This window comes from Colius striatus, chromosome 8 (assembly GCF_028858725.1).
Source record: "Colius striatus isolate bColStr4 chromosome 8, bColStr4.1.hap1, whole genome shotgun sequence".
In the NCBI taxonomy this organism is placed as follows: domain Eukaryota; kingdom Metazoa; phylum Chordata; class Aves; order Coliiformes; family Coliidae; genus Colius; species Colius striatus.
In genome coordinates this window covers 8,357,356-8,377,621 of record NC_084766.1, presented here as the reverse complement: position 1 = coordinate 8,377,621, position 20,266 = coordinate 8,357,356, and the positions used below count along the sequence as shown (strand labels likewise).

Sequence of the window (20,266 nt, the reverse complement as noted above, 5' to 3'; positions counted from 1 at the left end):
GGCTCCTCTGTGTGCATTTTCAGCTCTCATTCCTTACATTCAAACTCCACCCATTGTACCAATCACCCCCAAAAGCATCAGCAGGTCTCCTGGCACATGTATAAAACCAGGACAGGTCAGGACTCCCCTCACATGGTGTGCTATACGTCGCTGGGTGCCCAGTTGCATTGAAGCAGAGGAGTGTTAACAGGTGGCAGAAGCCACCATGTCGGGTAAAAACTTCCAGGGACTGACAGAAAAGGCTGAAGGTGCAGCAAAAGATGCTGGTAAGAAAGACTAAATATTGTTGTATATTTGTTGAAGGGAGGCTTAGCTGCTGTTATACTACTACTAGCTTCATTGGTACCTGCAGGACACAGCTGCTTCTTCTCTTTCTCTTCCTCGGACCCAAGTTTTGGCCATTGCATGAAGGCCCCAGGTTGGCCATAATTCTCAGCTCAGCACAGGCAACCACCTCCACCCACCCACACCTCCCTCAGCAGCTGCTGAGCATCATCCAACCTCTTCTGCTCCTCAAACAGGGTTTTAAACTTAGTATTTTAAGGCTGTTCTGGTAGTAATAATCATTTTTTATCCGGCACTTAGATTGCTCAGGGTGGTCTTTTCTTGTGCTCTGCAGTGGGTTTTAAACTGCTCTCCTTTTAAGAAATTGGAGTTAACCTTTAATTAAAGTTTGCTATTTGGCCTATCAGTGCCTTCTGGTAATAACTATGACGATTTCAAGAGACTCTTAGTAATAAGCAGCACGTTGCTGTTGTGTTCTCCAGCAGTGTCCAGACTTTGCAGGGTTCAAAAAACAACCTGTGCACACATTTCTGTCATAGCTATGCCTGTGTCGTAGGGCCAAGCACTGGACTATTATTAGCACAGTGCATTGGAAAATAGCTTTCCATGCAAAGTACAATAGCTTTTATTTTACATGACAAATTGAGATATGTGTATAGCTCATTCAAGCATTTTGGAGTATGTTCCTTACAGTGTTTTTGTGCAGCTTGTTCCTAGCAGAGTATAATCTGTAGCAGTTCTAGATTCTGATCCTGCAAACGCTTTGTGGTATAGCTGAAACATCTGAGTAACATCACTGTTTTCTCTGGAGTTACAGTAAGTTCCATACACCTGGGAACAAATGTGCAGCAGAGCCAGAAACATGAGAATATACCTCTCTGAAACACAAAATAATCCTTACTGCATCCTGAATATAATCATGATGTTGAGGGGTCTCTTCTAGCAAAAGCGGTAGGGTGCCTATCACTCTTTCAGAAGCTCTCAGACATAATTTCATGGCATCCAATTTGTGTGACGCTTTATATTCTGGAGTTGATCAGTTATGTTTCTAGCTTCTGCTCCCCTCCTTCTTCTATTTATACCTTGTTTGTAAAATCTCCCTTTTCCTGTCCTGCTCTGTTTAATGTGTTTGCTTCCATTTTGGAAATGGCACTGCTCCCAAACAGCCTGCAAAGAAAACGTGTGCTAAATAGCCAAGCTTCTCCAAGCAGAGTAAGCTCCAAAAGTCAATAAAAGCAAGTGTAGTGTAAAATAAGCAACTTACAGCTAAATGTCATAATTTGAACTCGCTGCTAAGCTTTGCTTCTTTATCTCCTTTTTTATTTTATCTTCTTATCTGCCATTGATTTGCTCAGCTGACGAATGCTAATCTCACAGCAAGCTGCTCTGGCAACACACACAGTTCCCAGGGTTCCCACGAGCCAAGCACACGGCCTCAGCCTGTTCGTACCAGCCCTACGTCTTCCCAGGGCCATAACCTTCTGCAGACCTGCAGAAAAGCCAGTTGACATAGGGAATTGCTGTAAGCATACGTGTGTAAGGCTGAATTTTTCTTTTGTCCTTGCTTACAGCAAACACGCTGGGACAGGCCACTCAGAATGCAGTCAACCAGATTACAGACGCAAGCCAGAAAGGTAAGAGAAGTGACATTGAAATCCAGAAGGGATGGTGCAGCTCAGCACAAGCCAGCAGTGGCTGCACACATTCCTCTCTGCCCCATGGGTGTCCTTGGTTCCAGCGACAGTTTTGGACCTCTTATAAATCTCATGGGAAAAGGCCTCAGGGTCTGTTGCTTAGTGGCTCCAGACATTCACTGGCAGACGATAGCTGACGCTCCCCCGGCCACCGAGTCTCATGCACAGCATTCAGATTTTGGTTTCTTTTTTTAGACAGCTTGTGGGAACAGCACAGACAAAACTTTGCTCTTCTTTTTTGGGGATTAGGTAACCCTGTGAGACACGTTGTTCCCCACAGCCCGGAAGGCAGGAGTCTGTCCAGGTCCGGCCCTGCGCCGGCTCCCAGCGCCTGCTGAGGCAGCAGCCGGGGTCAAACAGCAATGATCCCACAGCTGGAAAAGTGCCATCAGGAAAACACTGGCATCTCACTTCTGGGGACTGGGAACAAGTTAAACTGAAAACTACACTCACTCCTCACTTATTCGTAATATTTATCTAAGAAAGAGAGGAGAAGTAGCAACTTCAGGGTCTAAAATGTTTCACGGAAGCCAAAATGTGTTGGCGATATCTCCTTAGAGCAGACACCCTCCACAGCTCCAAGGGCTTGGGCACTCTGGTGTCAGATGGGGAGGCAGCAAAACTGACAACACTCTTTTTAAACAAATATCCCTGTATTTTTATAGTCTGATCATTTTCACACCTCCCGCTTCCATCATTAATAGTAAACCGTTTTTCCAGCTTTCTGCTTATCTTTTTCACTCTCTTGCAGCTATCGACAAGGCTTCCAAGATGGCTCAGGATGGGGTAGAAAAAGCAGCTGGACAAGCTGCAGAAGCAATGTCTGGCTTTGGGAAAAAATGTGGATTTAAGAAATGATGCTAATTTAAACCAACAATGTTGTACATAAAAGAATTCTCTTTTGGCTCTGCAATTCCCTACTCCTTTGTGTAGAAAAGCTGTTTTAAATCTGGATCATTTCTCCCTCTTCAAACAGAAGAGGGAGAAGCAGAAGCCCCCCCTCATCCTTCGCATGGGAAAAGCACATCTTCTAGCACACCTGCTCACAATCTTCAACATAGCTCATAAGGCTTCAGCAAAGCTCTTGCTCCACTCTCACAGTGGTGCAGTGACTGTTGCCACACTTGCTGAGTGTATTGGCAAAAGCAGCTAAACTGTTCATACTCCAGGACACCAGGACATTCACCTGATGAAACTGAGCTTCCTTCTGGTAATCAAAGTTAAGCTGGGATTGTATTTCTTGTCTATTTTTCGATTGTTCCCATCTGCTGTATTTTCATATAAAGATAAATAAAGGATACTGCAAGATTCCCACTCCCTTCTTGGGCACTCCCATCATTTTACTGAGGCTTTCAGCGAGGGACCACACAATGTCTTGCAAATCTCTTTGCTCTTTGCTTCACTCTCAGCCCCTTCAGCACTCTGTGTCACAGCTCTCACTCACAGAGCCTGTGGCAGAAGGGCAAGTGGGCCTAGGAGATGGAAATATTTATTTGAGATTGCCTCTTGCTGTGCAATCAGAAGCTGCTGCAGCCAGACAGGGTGCCCACTTAGTGCTGCCTCTGTCAACAGAAGGCACTAATACCCACTTACTCACAGTAAGTGCTCTTACCTTGGCCTCTCTGGGTATTTCTCATGGCTAAGCAGTATTTCTTTCCTTTCCTTTTTTTCATTTTTTCTGTTTTATTTTTTCTTCTCCTGGTGTAAAGCCTCAACCAGCCTGATTTCAGTGAAACACTCAGCTGGGCCTTACAAAAGAAAACCAAAGCCTGCCCAAAAGCATCTCGCTGCCATGAAACAGAGCAATCCAGGCCAGTGTGAGATACCACTGTCTCACACTTGTGGATCAAGAGCTGTGGTTGACCAGAGATTTTTTGGGAGCTGATCTTTGTCACTGCCTCACTACTGAAGCCAAAGACCACCCTTGTCTACAATCTGCACAAGGTCTGCATGGACTGATAAGTCCTTTGAGGGCCCTACAAGTAATAGGCCATCTGTGAGTAAACATAGTCCATGGCTTTGCACAGAGTGTCCCTATGCAATGTCCACTGTCATTTACAGCTGTAAAAGCCTAAATATTTACCCAAGTACAAGCCCACAGAAAAAGCATTAGACTATTGCACTCTCAGTTACTGGGCAACCCTCAGTAGTACTTAATTATTTAGTACTTTCCATGACTACCTCCCTGATGGTGAAATCTGCAGAGAACAAACTCTTTATGCTCAGCATTTCAGATGCCAGTGCTGCAACTGTGGGTGACAGTGGTCCATACACCACTCCCCATCACACCTTTTTTTCTCTGCAAGCTGCTGCTTGGTTCATATTTCAAACAAAAAACCCATCTGGGTTTTTGTCTCCAGTAAAATCTGTTATGCCCTTAAATGACTGATGCTATTGCTGCTGCTTTGTGCATGGGGACCACAGCCCTGACTCCTGGTGCTCAGGACTGGACCCCCCATCAGGAGAGGCTGATGGAGGTCATCCACTGAGCCAAGAGAGGGGAAGGACCTTTCTCCATCCAGCCAAGGTGCACTCAGAAGCAGCTCCTGACAGGATGCCCTTGCTGCTTCAGCACCCCTGCCAAGAGCCTGGTCAGAGTATTTCACATCTCTTTTGTCCCGAGGGTGGGTGCTGTGCCCACAGTCACCCGTGAGTCTGAGTCACTGGCTGGCAAGTGTCTCTAGGTCTAAACTTCAGCACTTTGCTCCACAAATAAGGTTACTGCCTTAGTCACAGCGCTCTTTAGCCTTAAAGTATTTGGGACTTTGTCTGTGACATACTCTAGGTGGTCCTGCTCTGGCAGTGGGGTTGGACTGGATGATCTTTCAAGGTCCCTTCCAACCCTTAAGACTCTGTGATTCTGTGATCACACAGGGAGCCATGTCTCAACCCAGGACCATGCCTTGCCATCCCAGCTGCAGGCTCCAGGTGTTGTGTAAAACCAAACCAGACATCCTTAAAGCTCCTACCAGTTCCAGGCATGTGAAGTTACCCAACATCTGAGTTCTCAAATTTCCTAAAATTTGCTTCTGGGCGTGCCTGCAGCTGCCTGAGCTATGAAATGCTGAGCAAAGAGGGTTCCTGGGCTGGCCTGGCCAGGCTGTCCAGCATGAGCACCAAGTGCCCCATGCCCCACTCCGACACCCCAGAGTCCTCCCCAAGGAGTGGTTACGGGGCCATGCAGCTGCCACATCTCCCCTGCAGCTCAGCAGGGCAACTGCACAGGGGACATAGGTTTTACCAGACTGCTTGAAATCCACCTTCAGCTTCCTCCTGTGCCCAAGAAAACATGAATCCTTATCTCAGATGAATGCTTTGATTAATGGTTATTGAGAAACCAAGCTTGCTGAAACTTGTCTTTGCCAACATTGTTTCCCATCACATGGCAAAATGCAAAGGTGATGTGTTTTGGTAAATCCTTTTAAAAGCTGGGAGAGCAGAGCTTTTGCAGAAGCTGGGCCTCAGTGTGTAAGCAAAAGTTGGGTGCAGCAGGTTGACCTGCTGCCCGTGCAAAGAAGAGTGCTGTGGTGAATAATCAACTCTTGAGAAAGAAAAGCCCTTCTTACTGCTCTTCTGCTGGCCTTGGCATGAGCAGCTCCCCACGGCCTGCCTGTGTCATAGAATCATTTTGGTTGGAAAACACCTTTAAGATCATCAAATCCAACCACTCACCTCACACTGCCAAGCCCATCACTAAACCATGTCCCTTAGCAGCTCAGCTATGCATCTTTTCATTATCTCCATGGATGGGAACTTCACCACTTCCCTGGATAGCCTGGGACAGGATCTGACAACTCTCTCAGTGAAAAAGTTTTTCCTAATGTCCAGTCTAAACCTTCCCTGGTGCAACTAGAACCCATTTCCTCTTGCCCTGTCATTTATTACTGGGGAGAAGAGACCAACCCTCACCTCACTACAACCTCCCTTTAGGTAGTTACAGAGAGTGATCATGAAAGTGATCAGATGGGGCAGCACATTGGTGGAAAGAAACCTTCCCAAATGTAAGGTCAAGAAACATAAACATGAATAAGCTGTTGCTGGTTGAATGCTCTTCTCTGTATGTTGGTGATGTGTACTGGGGTGAAGCTCCTGTGAAAGCAGAATGCTTTGGCTGTGTCGTGTCATTTTGCCATGACCTGAAAAAGATGTCAGATGACTGCCTTCAGCCTTTTTCCTTCCCAAAGAGCAGCAGCAGCAGCAGCAAATGGCAGCAACAGGACAGGTCACCTGGGGAGCCTCTGCAAGCCAGGTCACTCTGCACCATTTCCCTCATTCCCAAGCAACTATGACTGCCACATTAACCACGTTGGAGGGCATGCCCTGGCTGCTCCCTGGAGTCTCCAGTTATGAACAGATCTATTGTCTGTGATGGTTTCCAGCTCCTTTTTGCAGTTGCCAGTGCTGTCTGCTCCCAGAGCCTGTGGCAGCAGTGGGTTCACTGGGGTTTGCTGCCCACAAGCCAAAGCTGACCTTCCTTTCATGTTTTCATTTGCCAGTTGCACAGATTGCCACTTCATTTGAAAAACCTGTGAGACTTGGCAAATGGGAACCCTGCTGCAGACAAGGCTGGGCTGGGGCAGAGAGCCCCTTCCCCTACACCTAGGCTGGGGCTACCCAGCTGTGCCCTGGGCTGGAGAGGCTATAAAGGGGCTGTGGGAGGGGGCCTGAAGGAGTTCCTCGCTGCAGACATAGTGGGGGTCAGAGACTGTCTATGGCTTTGCTCCCAGCCCTGTGATTCCTGCTGTGGGTGTGTGGCAGTGGGATGCAACCTGACCTTGCAGAAGGGGCTGCAATGGCTGCTGGTGGTCTGTGCTGGTGAGCAGTGGTGTGGAATGAGTGAATGTCTCTCAGGCTGTGCTTGTGGTGAAGGACATCAGGTTTTGTCTCTGCTCTGAAGCTCTGTATGTTTGCCTGGGCTGGCTGGTGGCTAAGCTGAGGAAGTGTACATGCTTGTGCCTTGGCAGCTTCCCTTGGTGTTTTCAAGAAGCTGTCCTGGCATTGTTCACTCTGAGCAGCAGGGCTGGGCTCTGGCTGAGCAATCAGTTGTGCCCAGGGAGGGCAGCGAGGCATGAGGGGCATGTGGGTGCCCAAAGATGAGCACTGCAGGAGCTGAGGCCCTGCTCTTGTCAATTCTGGTGTGCCAACAGGAAACATTCACCAGGACAGGCCACTGTGTCAGGGCAGCTGAGCAGAAAAGCAGGAGCAATGGTGCAGAAGGGCAGTTTGTGTTCTGGAGGGACACAGTGCTCTGCACCTTATGTGACCTTAGTAAATGCAGTTACTGAGACGTGTGTGCTGTGATTATGGATGGCAAAAGCCGTGGCACTGAGTGCAGTCTAACATCACTTTAACTACATATGTGATGAAAAGCTGAGTGCCTGCAGGGAGTTGCACCTCTTTACTGGTCTTCCATGGCTTTATATGTTATAACAGAAAATAGGGCCTTTTTCTATTTGAAAACTGTGGTGTGTTTTAATGCTTTTACTCCTGTGAGGCAACCACCACCTTCATGTGTTTGTGAGGAGTGTTGTGATGGCACGTACTTTCTCTCATGTCACAACTCAACATGTACCTGCAGTGTGTCAGTGTAGTAGAAGTAGGATTGTTTCTCTAGTTTTATTTCCATGCTTGTATTCATCAGGAATTCAAAGCATCAGTGCTGGTGCTGAACTGACCTACTCTGGTGGAAGTTGCTCATGAGATAGTGATGAGGTGGCTTTAATAAAAACAGGAGTTGTACTTGCAGTATTGGTGTATGTGAGAGAGAGAGAACCATCCTGCACTTTGCAATTAAGACAGGATGAAGAGGTGTAGGTCTTATAGCAATGTAAACAATCACTTCAGCAAATGCACAGGCCTGCTGCTGACTCTGAGTCTCGCTGGCTTCACACATCTTTCCCAGTCGGTAACTGGAGCAGCAGCAGGACTAGGAAATTGCTGTTTCCTGCAAGCAAGGCCAGTAGTGAGTAATTGAGGATGTTAGAGGGAACAATGGGTGTATTTTACCACTCAGCTGCTGTGCAATGAATTTCCATGGGTCAAATGCTGTTCTGAGTTACCCAAAATATTTCAGGGGGTTTTCTGCATGGTAGGTCATTTGTGAACTTCTGTCAATACCCTTTGACTTGACGTCAAGGAAGACATTAATTTCACAACAGAATTGTTACTTTCCTTCTGGGTTTTGTGATCATATTCTGGTAGAATTTGCTTTCAGATATGGCAAGTAATCCCTTTCCTGCTGATAGAAGACAAAAAGATGCAGAGAAGCCCCTCCCCACTCCCAGAAAGCCCTCCACATTATGTGTAATGGACTTAATGTAGTATAAGAAACTGCAATGGTAGGAAGAAAACAGAACTTTTGCTGTATTGCTGGAAAAGACACTGTAGAGGAGCTGTTGTACATCAAGCAACATGCTTGGGATGAGGAGAGGCATTTCTAGACCCTGCTCTGGCAGGAACTGTAGGCAGAAGAGCAGTTTGATGAATAAACCCCTTGTTCTACAGTAGGTTACATTTTTCCCCCCCTTTTCAGCAATAATTATTTGTTTAACAGAGTGAAAGCTCCTGTCTGCTGTGTGAAAGGGAGCAAAAGTAGCTCTGCTAGGAAGCAAGTGATCCCAGAAAAAAAATAAGGGTAGCTGCTTGGGGTGAGCACAATTAGTTGTTGGGTGTACTGTGAGAGGAACCTAGCAGGCATGGGCCCACAGCAGGCCTGGCAGGCCCCATCTCACTTCTATCCTGCTAGCTCTGGCTCAGGGAACAAGGTGGCAGCTCACCTTTCCTTGTTTGGGGTGGATGCTGTGAGCCCAGTGTCACAGCTGTCCCCAGGAAAAGGCAAGCAGAGGCTGGGGGCTGCAGCCCACCAGCCCTTGCCTGGTGTCCGAGGCTCTGGGTCCCGCCGCTGTTCACTGCAGGGACAGAGGGGAAGGACACAAACCTCTTCTCACTCTCCCGAGCCAGGCATTGGAAACAAGGGATTAAAATATTAATCATGACAAGTCATGAAGTTATGAGCTTTGTGTAACACAATAAAGATTTCATCAGATACTTTAAAAAGCAGGGTTAGCTCCTCCCATTTCTTTTTATAACGACAAATTTCAAGTCCTCCCCCTGGGGAGAAAAAAACCATGGGCAAGAATCGTCTGAAACTGGATACTTTTCTATGTAAGGTTTTGAAATGTTAAAGTTGATTTAAGCAATTCTTCAGCTGAGTGTTTTGCAAGGAGATGTTTTTGCGCCCAGTTCACAAGGGGCTGGGCCTGGCTGCATCTCCCCCCCGCATCATCAGCCTTTGCTCAGGACAGCTGCAGCATGCACACTGTTTACTAACTCCCCAGTATGGAAAAACAAAGCTCTCATTCCTGGGCTATGGAAAACTGCTGCTGCTGAATCCACGCCCTCTCTCTGGGGAGGAAAACATAATAAACACCAATGTCTTTTCACCCTTTTGTGCCTCCTGTATTAATCACCCTACAATGGCTCATGGCTTTTCCCTATTCCAGTTTGCCCTGTAACTACTGGGAGGAGTCCTGCTTTGACTATAAAAAGCTGCCCTTTGCCAAACACTGTAACAGAACTGAATTTAGGGCTTGACTCACCCATCCTCTGCAGGGAGAGAGGAGAGAGCACAGCCATGTTCGGGCTTGGGAAGAAGTTCGCTGAGGAAGCCACACAACAAGCTGAAAGTGCTGCACAGGTGGCAGGTAAATACAAATTGCTGCTTTCCCTCTTCCTGCAGTGCTAGAGCACGTGCCCTGCTCGCACCCCTGCATCTGGGAGCAAATCTCTCTCTTGGGCATCAATTCAATTGATGCTGTCCTCAAGGATGTGTGGTGAGGATGTCCTGTCATCTCCAGACTAGTGCTATAGTAAAGGAAGGACAGATGCTAGCTACTGGTTTCCCACAACTTCTTCCACGTTGGCTTTTACTGTATGTGTGTCTAGAGGCTGCACTGAAGAGAACAGTGCAAAGCAGAGAGGGGAGGCAAGGCTGCTTATTTGGGGTATGAACAGCTATGACAAATACAAGTTTCACAGCAGTGCAGTGGATCAGCTGCCTGAAGCTCTGACCTGCTCAGTCTCACATAAATCTGCACAGCTAAGTCAGCTGCACTGTGCTGTCAGTGCTCCAGCCCCCCGGCATCACAGCCACTCACCCCACTGAAGGCACAGGTGCAGTTGTAGGGGCTCAGAGCATCTGGGTCAGGTTGAATCCTGCAGAGAGTTGCTGAATTGGCTCCAACTTCAAGTAATGTGCAACTCAGCTTCACTAACAACATCTCTAACATTGATCCACTCCAGTTCAATGCTTGAAATGTTTGTGCTTGATGTAATACATGAGCAGGGGAGACTGTTTCATATTTACATGACATGTAGGTAAACTCATGAAACCAAATACCTTACTTGTGACTTCAAATGCAGTAGAAACATTACTTGTAGATTATAGGCTTAATGAAGCAAGTGGAAAGCCTGCTACTTATGTGCCATTTCTCCCTGATTCAGTTTGCCAGGAGGACAAAAGATGTGCAATCTCCCACCCACTGCCCCCTTTTCTAAAGAATTTGGGTTTATGCTTAAACCAACTACTTTTATGCTGAAGCATGAAAGAAAAACATCAGGATAAGGGCAATTGGAGGGGAACCATCACTTTTTGTTTTAAAATGAAGATTTCTTTCTGCTTTTCCTGCACAGCAGCCCTACAAATGCATATTTTGTGGAGGCTTTTTGACGTTCCTAACATTTTTAACTTTGGGGAAACACGTGTTTCCTGTGCTGGAAGAGTGATATGGATCTTTTAGGAGTGGTAGTTGTCATCTGAAGGAGCTGAGTAGTAATCTCAATGTTCAGCTATGATTCTATGACCTAAGTGCTGAGGAGTCAACAAAACCTACAAGTAAAGTTTTTAAATAGTAGTAGCAGCAGCCTGTCTCCTTCTGTCCCAAGCACTTGAAGCTGAACCAGTTCTTCAGGTACCAGCAGTCTGAAGCCCTTTGCCTCATCCTGCACACATCTTCCCAGCAAGTCCTCTGCTGCAGCATGGTTCTTCTAGCTGGAGTTGGACCCAGGAACAACAGGAGGTCCCAGGCACTGGCCTGACTTTGGCCACACCTGTGCCATCAGCATGTGTAGTAAATACACATGATGCTGAATTCCTGTCACACCACAGTCAGTACTGCACCAGCCTTGGGAAGTATTACAGAGGTATCCTTTGAATCCCCATTTCAATGAAAATAAATGGGGATTTTATGCCATTTTTTAAAACTAAGACTGTCCAGCTGGTGGTTCTGCCACTATTTATTACCTTCCTTTCCTCTCGACTACTTCTCTTGTGCCTGCACGTGCTCCAGGGGCACAGTCCTGTGAGCCATTTTTGCATGCAGAGTGGCACAACTGGACTTTATGAGAATCTAAAACTGGCAGCTGCGTCATCATTCCTGAAAGGAGTCACAGGCTTGGCTGTGACCTGAGACTGCCAAGGGAAGCACTGTCCTTAGCTATACCTTCTGAGCAGGCAACATCCGCAGTGAAAGATGACACATAATGATAATTAGCACACCTTTCAAGCAACACGAAGTGTCCTACAAACCCAAGGAGAAATAGACCACTGGTTTCCACCAGACATTTAATGAAACAACTACCATTGAAGGGCCATTCAATCCAAGCCTGGAGACCTTTGAAACTTTAGACATGTCTAAAGTTTTCCTCACCTCAGCACTTCTCCCTCAGGCAATGTCCATGGAGAACCATGGAGTCTGTGCTCCTTGGGAGTTTGTTGCATGGGACATATCAATGTTTTGTACTGAGAGTTGAGTGGGATACGAGAGATACAGGTTCAACTGAAGGCCAGTTGCCCCAAATTTTTATTTGGCTTTGGTAAGCAAGACTTCCTTGATAAGAGCTATTGGAGGCCAATCGTGCAAATGTCACCATTTTCTAGCCTGCAGTTCTTCCACTTACAGCACCTTCTCTTGCTCTCAGGTTGCAATAAGTCTCCTCTGTTGAACATTTCCATGTCTTTAAAACTAGTTTGGTGTCTCATAGAATAAATTTTCCTCTAGCTACAAGACTATTGGACTATTCCCTAAGGTATTAGACTATTTCCTAATTTTGATGTGCATGTTTCAGGCAGCATCAAACGTTACAGTCGGTCAGAGCACCTTTACCAACCAAACTGCCCAAGCCTGCTCTCTGCAATCATACCCAGGCTCGGTAAAAGGAAGGTTTCAGTGTACCAGACTTTCTACTAGGGTTTGTTTCCTGATGCACGTTGATTGTAACATCCATAATCGTCATCTGTATCAAGACACAGGAATATCATAGGGAACTACAGACAGAGTCATAATAGCATCTCTCTCACCAGATCAGAGTTCTCATCTTTAGGGTATTTTTCATCTTCTAGCCCTGAAACATTTAGGGGACCCTTCTAAAATATGATTACTGAATTTAGGGGAAGGATGAGGAGTGCTTAATTGCCTCTTTTTTCTAATTCCAGTAAATGCAGTGGGCCAGACTGTGCAGCAAGCTGTGGAGCAGGCCAAGGATGCTGGGCAGAAAGGTACAGCAACACTTCTGTCATTCCAACAATGCCACCTCTGTGAAAGCCCCCCCAGCCCCTCCTTGTCCCACCCCTGGTGGGAAAGGGGAAGGTCTTTCAGTTACTGCTACAGTTGCTACAGATGCTACAGTTACTTTTGTTTTTCTGTTTTAAAAGCTCTTGATGAAGTCTACAAAGTTGCTGAAACGGGTGAAAAAGCTGTGAAAAATGTAGCGAATCAGGCCACTGCATGGGGCAAAAGCTTTGGACAGTGAAGACAAAAAATGTACCAACTACTGACAATTTTGTAAACAAGTTTCTACTACATGTTTTCTTTAATAAAGAAAATACTTATACTCTACCTGACTTGCATGTAGGAATCTTTTGGTTATAAACCTGAAATGACCACCACTGGGCTAGAAAGCCTGGGTTACTTCAGCCAGCAGACAGCTAAAGCTGCTATTAATGCAAACATTGCCATTTTCTTATGAGGTAAGGATTAACTTGGAGGGGCACAATGCAAAGTCCAGGCCTTGAGAACTGTTCTCTCCCAAAGTCATGACTGTGCTTGTGCATATCTCAAGCTGAGCGCCCAACTGCCACTCCCAGACCAGGTAAGTACCTCTGTCCTGTGACCGTGCTTCTTGTCTGTGACATTGCAATGAGCTACTGTGCTGATGAGGACTCCAGTGTGTTTAAGGTATACATAGCCACCATACAACAGCACTGTGCTACTCAGGCTACTGGTAGCAGCAGAACACAGTGTTACAGAGAGCACTCAGCTTTGCCAGCAGCTGTTTCACATGAGCTGCACCACTGGTACCACTTCAGGAGCTCTGCACAGCAATGTATTGATGAACAATGCCACACACAATATAGCAATGGAGTCACTTACCACAGCTGCAGAGCTGCTGAACACAAAGATGGACAGTAATCAGGCAGGAGCTGAAAGAATGAGAACTGAGCAAGCCTGGGCTGGGTAAAAAACAATAAAACCAAACCCAACTACAACAAAAAAAACCCACAACAAAAATCTCAAGTAACAAAACACCACCCTGTGTGCACATGAGCTTAGAATGAGATCTTAAAATCTGATACTACTGACTCACCAATTATTCACTGAGTTAATTTAGAGGTCACTTACTTGGCATCTTGAAATGACAGTGAGGATTACTGTTGCTGCAACACCTCCTGATGGTGACAGCTGCCATCAGTGAAAACAGGTGTAGTTCTGAGCTCTTTGCTGGGATAAAAAACTGTTCTGCTTGCTCTTCGTATAATAAAGTATTTTGCATTTAAGTAGCTTGCAGGTGGCATCTAACCCTCAACACTGCAGCTGTCATCCTTACAAAATGCACTTGCAGCTACGGAGTACTTACTGAGATGTCACTCACCACAAATTGGCTATGTAATCAGCACAAAATGCTGCATGAGAGATGGCCAACACCCACTGTGGTAAGGATGTGTTTTGCTCCAGCTGGTAGGCCTGCTTCAGCAGGGTTTCAAGTCTAACCTCAGGTACTGACTAGCTAACCACCCTAGAGAGCTGCTTGGTGGCTGCCTAGTGGCATGTAATGGCATACAAGCAGTGATAATGTTCTTGGCTGGAAGGTAGAAACCTGTGTATGTACATGTAAGGAGGGGAACTTCCCTGAGAAGTTTGGTCTAGCACCTAGATGAGTTACAGTTGTAGTAAAAACACCCCACAAATACTGTTAGTGTTACACTCCAGAGACTGATTGCTTGCTTCAGCTGGGACTAAAGGCTGGCAAAAGGCTGTGGCTGATTACACTCAAGCCTCTAAACCTTAACTCACGGCAACTGTGTGAAATGTTATCACTTTCTTCTCTGTTGCTGTTGCCAAGTCTTGAGAGGTACAGGCTACAAAGTGTGACAAGGAACATGCAATTTTATTGTTTTTCTCAACTGTCTGATCGTATTAAGACTGAGCCCAACAATGCCCAGCACTGGTATAGCTTTAATGTACAAGACCATTCCAGAGCAGGCTCTCACAAGGATCTAGATTCACTGACACAGTTCTTGTATTTAGCTACAAGCAAAGGGCAAATTGGCTGATGTGGTGTAATCTTGTCAGATTCCAATCATCAATATCCTCAGGAATCTCACCTCTCTGATCAAAAGTACTCCAAGCTCTTACACCAGCCCTCAGATATGCTCTGATTCATGTCTCCTGGGTCTCTTGAACAATCACTATAATCAAGCTGGCTGAGGGGAAATTCCAGTTAACCTTAAGGACTCACCTCTGGGTTTGGCAAAATGATGCCAGGTGGTGGATCTGCTCTCCTGCAAGGCATCCTGGGATAAGAAGTGTTAATGTGTGGGTGTGCAAGGAACAGAAGATGCTAATGAAGGGGGGAATTCAGGAGGTTGGCAGCTTTTGGCTTCTTTTTTTCCTTCTTCCCTTCAAAGTGGGTATGATGCAGAAGATAGCCTAGCTATCTAGGCAGGCTTTCTATATGATCCAGTGCTGAGAAGGTCCCATTTTTCAGGACTGCATAGCTAAACTAGAGGTGCTTTACTAGCTGGAGAGGAAATAAGGGGAGAAAAACAACAACAGCAAATCAGCCAAGTCTCTTCACTGCTGCTGCACTATGCTTTCCACATCTTTGCTGCTGGATAATGGAAGTCAGCTTTTAAGATTCCTTTTCCTTTCAGTAACAACTAATTTGTGAGTTTTCAGCCTCCAGGTTGTGGTGGAAGGAGGTTACAATTTGTCACAATTGAATTGTAAACATCTTGGCTTCATTTTACTTGAATGTTTATGTAAAAACTGCACTGAAAAATATGATCCAAGATCCAGATCTCAGGTGTAGAGATCCACACCTTGATCACAGTAACTCTTTCATGATCAGAGGGTTCTCATTTCTTTTGAAAATAAATGTGAGTGTATATTTATGTGTATGCTGCACTTAAGTGACCTGTAATACTTTTATATCAGGATATATGATGGACTAAGCCACTAATTAAATGAATCACCCAGGTTTATTGCTCCATGCCAGCTACTAGTATAGTTCTCCACACAAATTTGAGAGAACACAGTAAAGGCCTGAAATGATTTACAAAATACATCCAACCCCAAAGGTCTTGCTGACAGGCAAGTTCAAGAGATGGAGATCTGTATTAGTGAGCCCCTTGGGATAACTCAGAGACAGTACCTTATCAGTAGCCATGTAATGAATAAACAAGTGTGCTGTGAAGATGGATTCACAGATGGATTGTAACTACAGACAGCTGTTGCATGAAATAGAAAACAGTAATACACCAGCATAGTAGGTTTGGAAAGGTCAACTTTTTTTAATAACTGCTCTTCTCTCCAGGTTATGTCATGCAGTTACAAAGTAGTTAGAAAAAACTCATGAGTTTCTGGGAGGGACTAGTTGTCTTAAAAAAAAATCATATTCATTACATAAATAACATCTGGCACTTCAAGGGGACTCCATGGGACAAAAGCCTTACACTTTAAAAACTGTGCTTGATCCACTATTGTGTTGAGGTCCATTTTGTTGTACTCTACTATGTTCAAAACATTCAAGACCTCTTGATGACGAAAAAAAAAGGCTGTGTGTGTTAAGACAGTAGGTTAAGTTTATAGCAGCATTCTAGCTCCTCTATAGTTTGGCCAATGATTTCTGGGTTCAGTTTCCCTTTCGTTGTTCACTGAGGCAGTATCTAACTTTCAGAAAGCCTCTGAAAGGAAAAGACTGAAAAAGAACTCCAAAAAAACTAAGAATGATTGCTGACCAAGTTCAGACTATCCCTTTTCTTTAAAAAAAGGAAACTACTTATAGTCAGAATAGTAATGTAGATACCTGATTAAAAACAGGAGTTGCTCAATAGTTTCAGCTTATAAAAATATTAGTCTGTCACCTCTGTATACTTCATGGTGATAGTCAAGCTAGCTTGAACAAGCAATAAAATCTTATAGCAGCAGCACAGTTTAAAAAAACAACCCACTGCCTAAAGAGAATCAGGCCTGAAGCTCTACTACAAATAAAAATGAGACCCCTATGAAAGTTAATCCCTGCTGGAGGCAATTCTTCCTTTGACAATGCCACAGCATTGATCATACGAGGCCTTACTGAAAGTGCTGAAGCCAAAATTACATCATTAAACAAAAGTGCATGAAGTAATAATGAGCTAAGAGCTCATCTAGTACAGTATCTGCTCTGAAGTCTGAGAAGTGGCTCAGGTGGCAAAACCACTCTTTCATACATAAAATGTACCATTTTGTTTTGTAGGCAAGATACCCAGAACGGCCCCCACAAGTGCAGATGAACTCTTACCTTCAGATACATACTTGTGTAAAATTTCCTAATCCAGGGATTTTTATTGTAAAAAAAAATACTAGTTTGGACTGAAACTAATTGAGAGTAGAATCCACTATAATGTCAGAAGAAAAGAGAATTTTGTGGTTACATGTAAACTTGTGATAAGCTTTCTCAAGAAGGTACATTAAGAGCAAGAGGGATGGGATACAAATAAGGAGCGGTGATGGCCAATTTATGTAAAGGTCAGGCCAGCCTCATTGTACACTTTGAAGACCTTCTCAATTGCATTGACATAGGCAGCTGTTCTCAGGTCCAGACCCAGGTTGTACTTCATGGCAGTACGCATGATTTGCTGAAACAGAAGAGGTTAGATGTGATTTCTGCAAGCTTCTCAGAGGAACTAAACTAGAGAGTCTAAGGAGCTTCTAGATTGATATCAGAGGTCTGACCCTTAGTGAATCAATTCTGAAAGTTCCTGTTTCCCCTTGCAACTGAGAGCTGAAAGAAGAAAACCCTTTCCAGATTTTCCATTGCTTCTTTGCAGGTCTTGGATTCATATGTATCTCAGACACACATCTGAGGTAAGCAGTATGTTACAACTACTCTTTGCCCTGCTAATAAAGAATGCTACATAGAGGGATTAATCTAAAATTGCTGATGGTAAAAGTCAAGCACTCTTAGGTGTGTGTTCCAGATTAGCCAGGAACAAGAAGACAACTAAAAACTTCTAATTACTACAACTTCTGCTAGAAAATACTTCCTGACTTCATGTATTAGTCTCTAGCATTCAACATAACCAGTTAAAGCTGGCTATCCCAGCACACAGCAGAAATACCCTTCACTCACAGGGACTACCATTATCATGGACAGTTTATCTAATCCTTTCATTGCAAAGAAATTCTGTACAACTCATTCAAAAACTGTTGTGAAGTCAATGGAAACTATTTTTCCTGTAAGTGTATTTCCTACTGCAACACTTACCCGGGCAGAACGCTCCATTGTGTAAGCCAACCCAGAGTGGACAATGTCCTTCTCAGAGGCACCCTGCAACCACAGGGAATAAAATCAGGATTTCATCTAAATGGCACTACTCATGTATTAGGGAGATGGCAAGCCTTTCAGCTTCCCTACATCCATTGGTAGAGTACTGCATATCTTAACTGTGTGCTGTGCCAGGAACCATCCCCTGTTCCTCGTTCTGCACCTCACTCTGCTGGTTTCATTTGAGTGCATCTCCTCCCCTTTCACCATTCCTTCCAGAGAACAATCTATCCTTACCCATCTATTTTCACTCCTTCTACAGATTACTCCCTCCACCCCAAGGTTAGTTCAAGCCAATAGCACCTAAGCTAGTTAATTGTTCTATGAATGAGAAGCTTCTGTATCTTTGATTGTTCTTGTGATCTTCCTCTGAACTTTTTCCACATCTACGTTGTTTGGAGACACAAAGACCTAACCTGCATGTAGTACTCAGAAGGCAGACATGCTCTGGATTTATGCTGTGGCATTGTCTAATCAGTCTTACTATTTTCCCTTCAGAACAATTTGTAACACTGGATCTGCATTTTGATTGCTATGGATTTTTAAGCTTATATTTTGTCACTACCACCAGATCTTCTATGTGAATGTGAGCAGATGAGCTCACAACCCATCATTTTATATGAAAATTTCCCTACCATGTATTGCTACACATGAGATAATGAATTTTACCTGACATTTATTTGTGCATTAATTCAGTCTTAAAAAAAATTGCAATTTTTTCTCACCCAGCTCTTGTCTATATTATCCTGGAGTTAAAGGAACACTGTATCCCATTGTCTGTTGTGTGGGATCTTGAAAATAGATAGGAAATCTAGGCAAACTACATCAACAAGGTCTACAAAACAAACATTCTGGGCATGTTTGAGGCAGTATTTCCCACTACAAAAGCTCCATACACTTTAATAGCTAGAGTTCAAAGAAATCATGGAATCTCTGTGTTTATCAGCCAGCAGAAATGTCAAGTATCTCATAACAAACAAAAGCATAAAGAAAAAACAGAGGGTTTTAAGTTTTCCATACTGGCCTTCAAAAACTATCATTCCCTGCATCTTCCATGGTAAAAAACAAAATAATCTCACATGGTTTGTTCTAAACAATGGAGATCATCTGTTGCTCTGAAAAACTCCAGTATATGAACAACAACATCCAACCTAAGACTAGTTACAAATATAAAATGCATCTGTAGTAAAACTATAGCTTTTTAACAATATTGGAGGTAGTTTGCATGGGCTCAAGTAAAAGAAAACCAGCTAGCTTCCAGTGTTCCTGAGGAGTTGTGGAGTTTCCTTCCTTGGAGGTCTTCAAGACCCACCTGGACATGTTCTTATGCGACCTGATCTAGGTGAACCTGCTTCTGCAAGCGGGTTGGACTAGATGATCTCTAAAGGTCCCTTCCAACCCCTGCCATTCTATGATTCTATGATTTGCTTGCTGTATTTGTTTGGCCATCAGGCTAACTACATACTGATGCTTTGCCTGGGGCAAAAACCTACATGACAGCTACAACATTAAAATTCAGGTTGCAGTTATAACATCAGAATACAGCTACAGTAACAGTAAAAAAAACCCAGCAGCAACTACTTACTGATATCCTGTCTTGAAATTCTGCTGTAGGCACAACTGGAATAGTTCCACCATGTTTCCCAAATTTTCTTTCCAAGCTTTCCTGGACAGACACTAGAAAGGGAAAAAAGCTGAGGCAAGGAAAGGAACATGTTCCCTAACAAAAGAGGTGATCCCAGAACTTTAAACATTCGTGGCCTGAAATGCACACTACAGACACTGGGGGCAAAGGGAGTCACCTCGATTTTGTTTCTAAGAAAAGATGTTGATTTTTCTGTTTTTATAGGTGAATGCCTCTAAAATTAGTAGCAATATTGCTAACAGAGCAGGCAACTGTGGATTTCCTGATCCCACTTTGGTAACCTTATAAAGCTGACAGAGCAAATTGGATTAACTTTCCTAACTTTAAAGCATTAGACAAAGTACTCCTTGAAATGGATCAGCTATCTCCCATTGCATTTTGCATATACATCACCTGCTAAGAAGAAAAGCCCATGTGGAGTTTTAGTTTTTAACTGAGGTGATTTTTTCTGCTCTTGTATTTTTAATTGATATATATTTAATCTTAACTCTTGAAATTCAATTAGTATGATTACCTAAACAACATCTTAGAGTACTTCAAAGGACACAGCCTTGAAGTTAAGAAAGAAATTAGAATTGCCTTAACCCTCAACCACTTTAGAAATACCTTGAAAGGTATTATTTATGAAAACAGGTTATATTCAAAAACATTCAGACGCGTGTTTTGTCAAGTCCAGTGTCTCAAGACTCTCATATTTTTCACAGAACGTTGTTTAAGATGGAGGAATATCCTGCAGTTCTCCATTAAGCTGCTTCTCTCCATGTAAAAGTACTGCAGC

The 20,266-nt window shown here is 44.2% G+C and overlaps 2 protein-coding genes across 2 annotated transcripts in view; one reads left to right on the top strand and one right to left on the bottom strand.

Moving 5' to 3' along the window:
• The first annotated feature begins 205 nt into the window (after positions 1–205).
• ADIRF (adipogenesis regulatory factor) lies at positions 206–2,837 on the top strand. The gene is made up of 3 exons (XM_010202988.1): positions 206–266; positions 1,857–1,919; positions 2,731–2,837. The coding sequence occupies exons 1-3, from the start codon at positions 206–208 to the stop codon at positions 2,835–2,837; spliced, it is 231 nt and encodes a 76-aa protein (XP_010201290.1).
• Positions 2,838–15,497: 12,660 nt separating this feature from the next.
• Positions 15,498–20,266, bottom strand: part of GLUD1 (glutamate dehydrogenase 1) — a 29,013-nt gene continuing 24,244 nt past the window's right edge. Inside the window, exons 11-13 of the mRNA XM_062001486.1 lie at positions 19,429–19,520; positions 17,784–17,846; positions 15,498–17,154 (exon numbers count right to left, since the gene is read on the bottom strand). Of these exons, the coding sequence (XP_061857470.1) occupies positions 17,035–17,154; positions 17,784–17,846; positions 19,429–19,520 (275 nt within the window). The 3' untranslated portion in view covers positions 15,498–17,034. The remainder of the gene's footprint in view (positions 17,155–17,783; positions 17,847–19,428; positions 19,521–20,266) is intronic.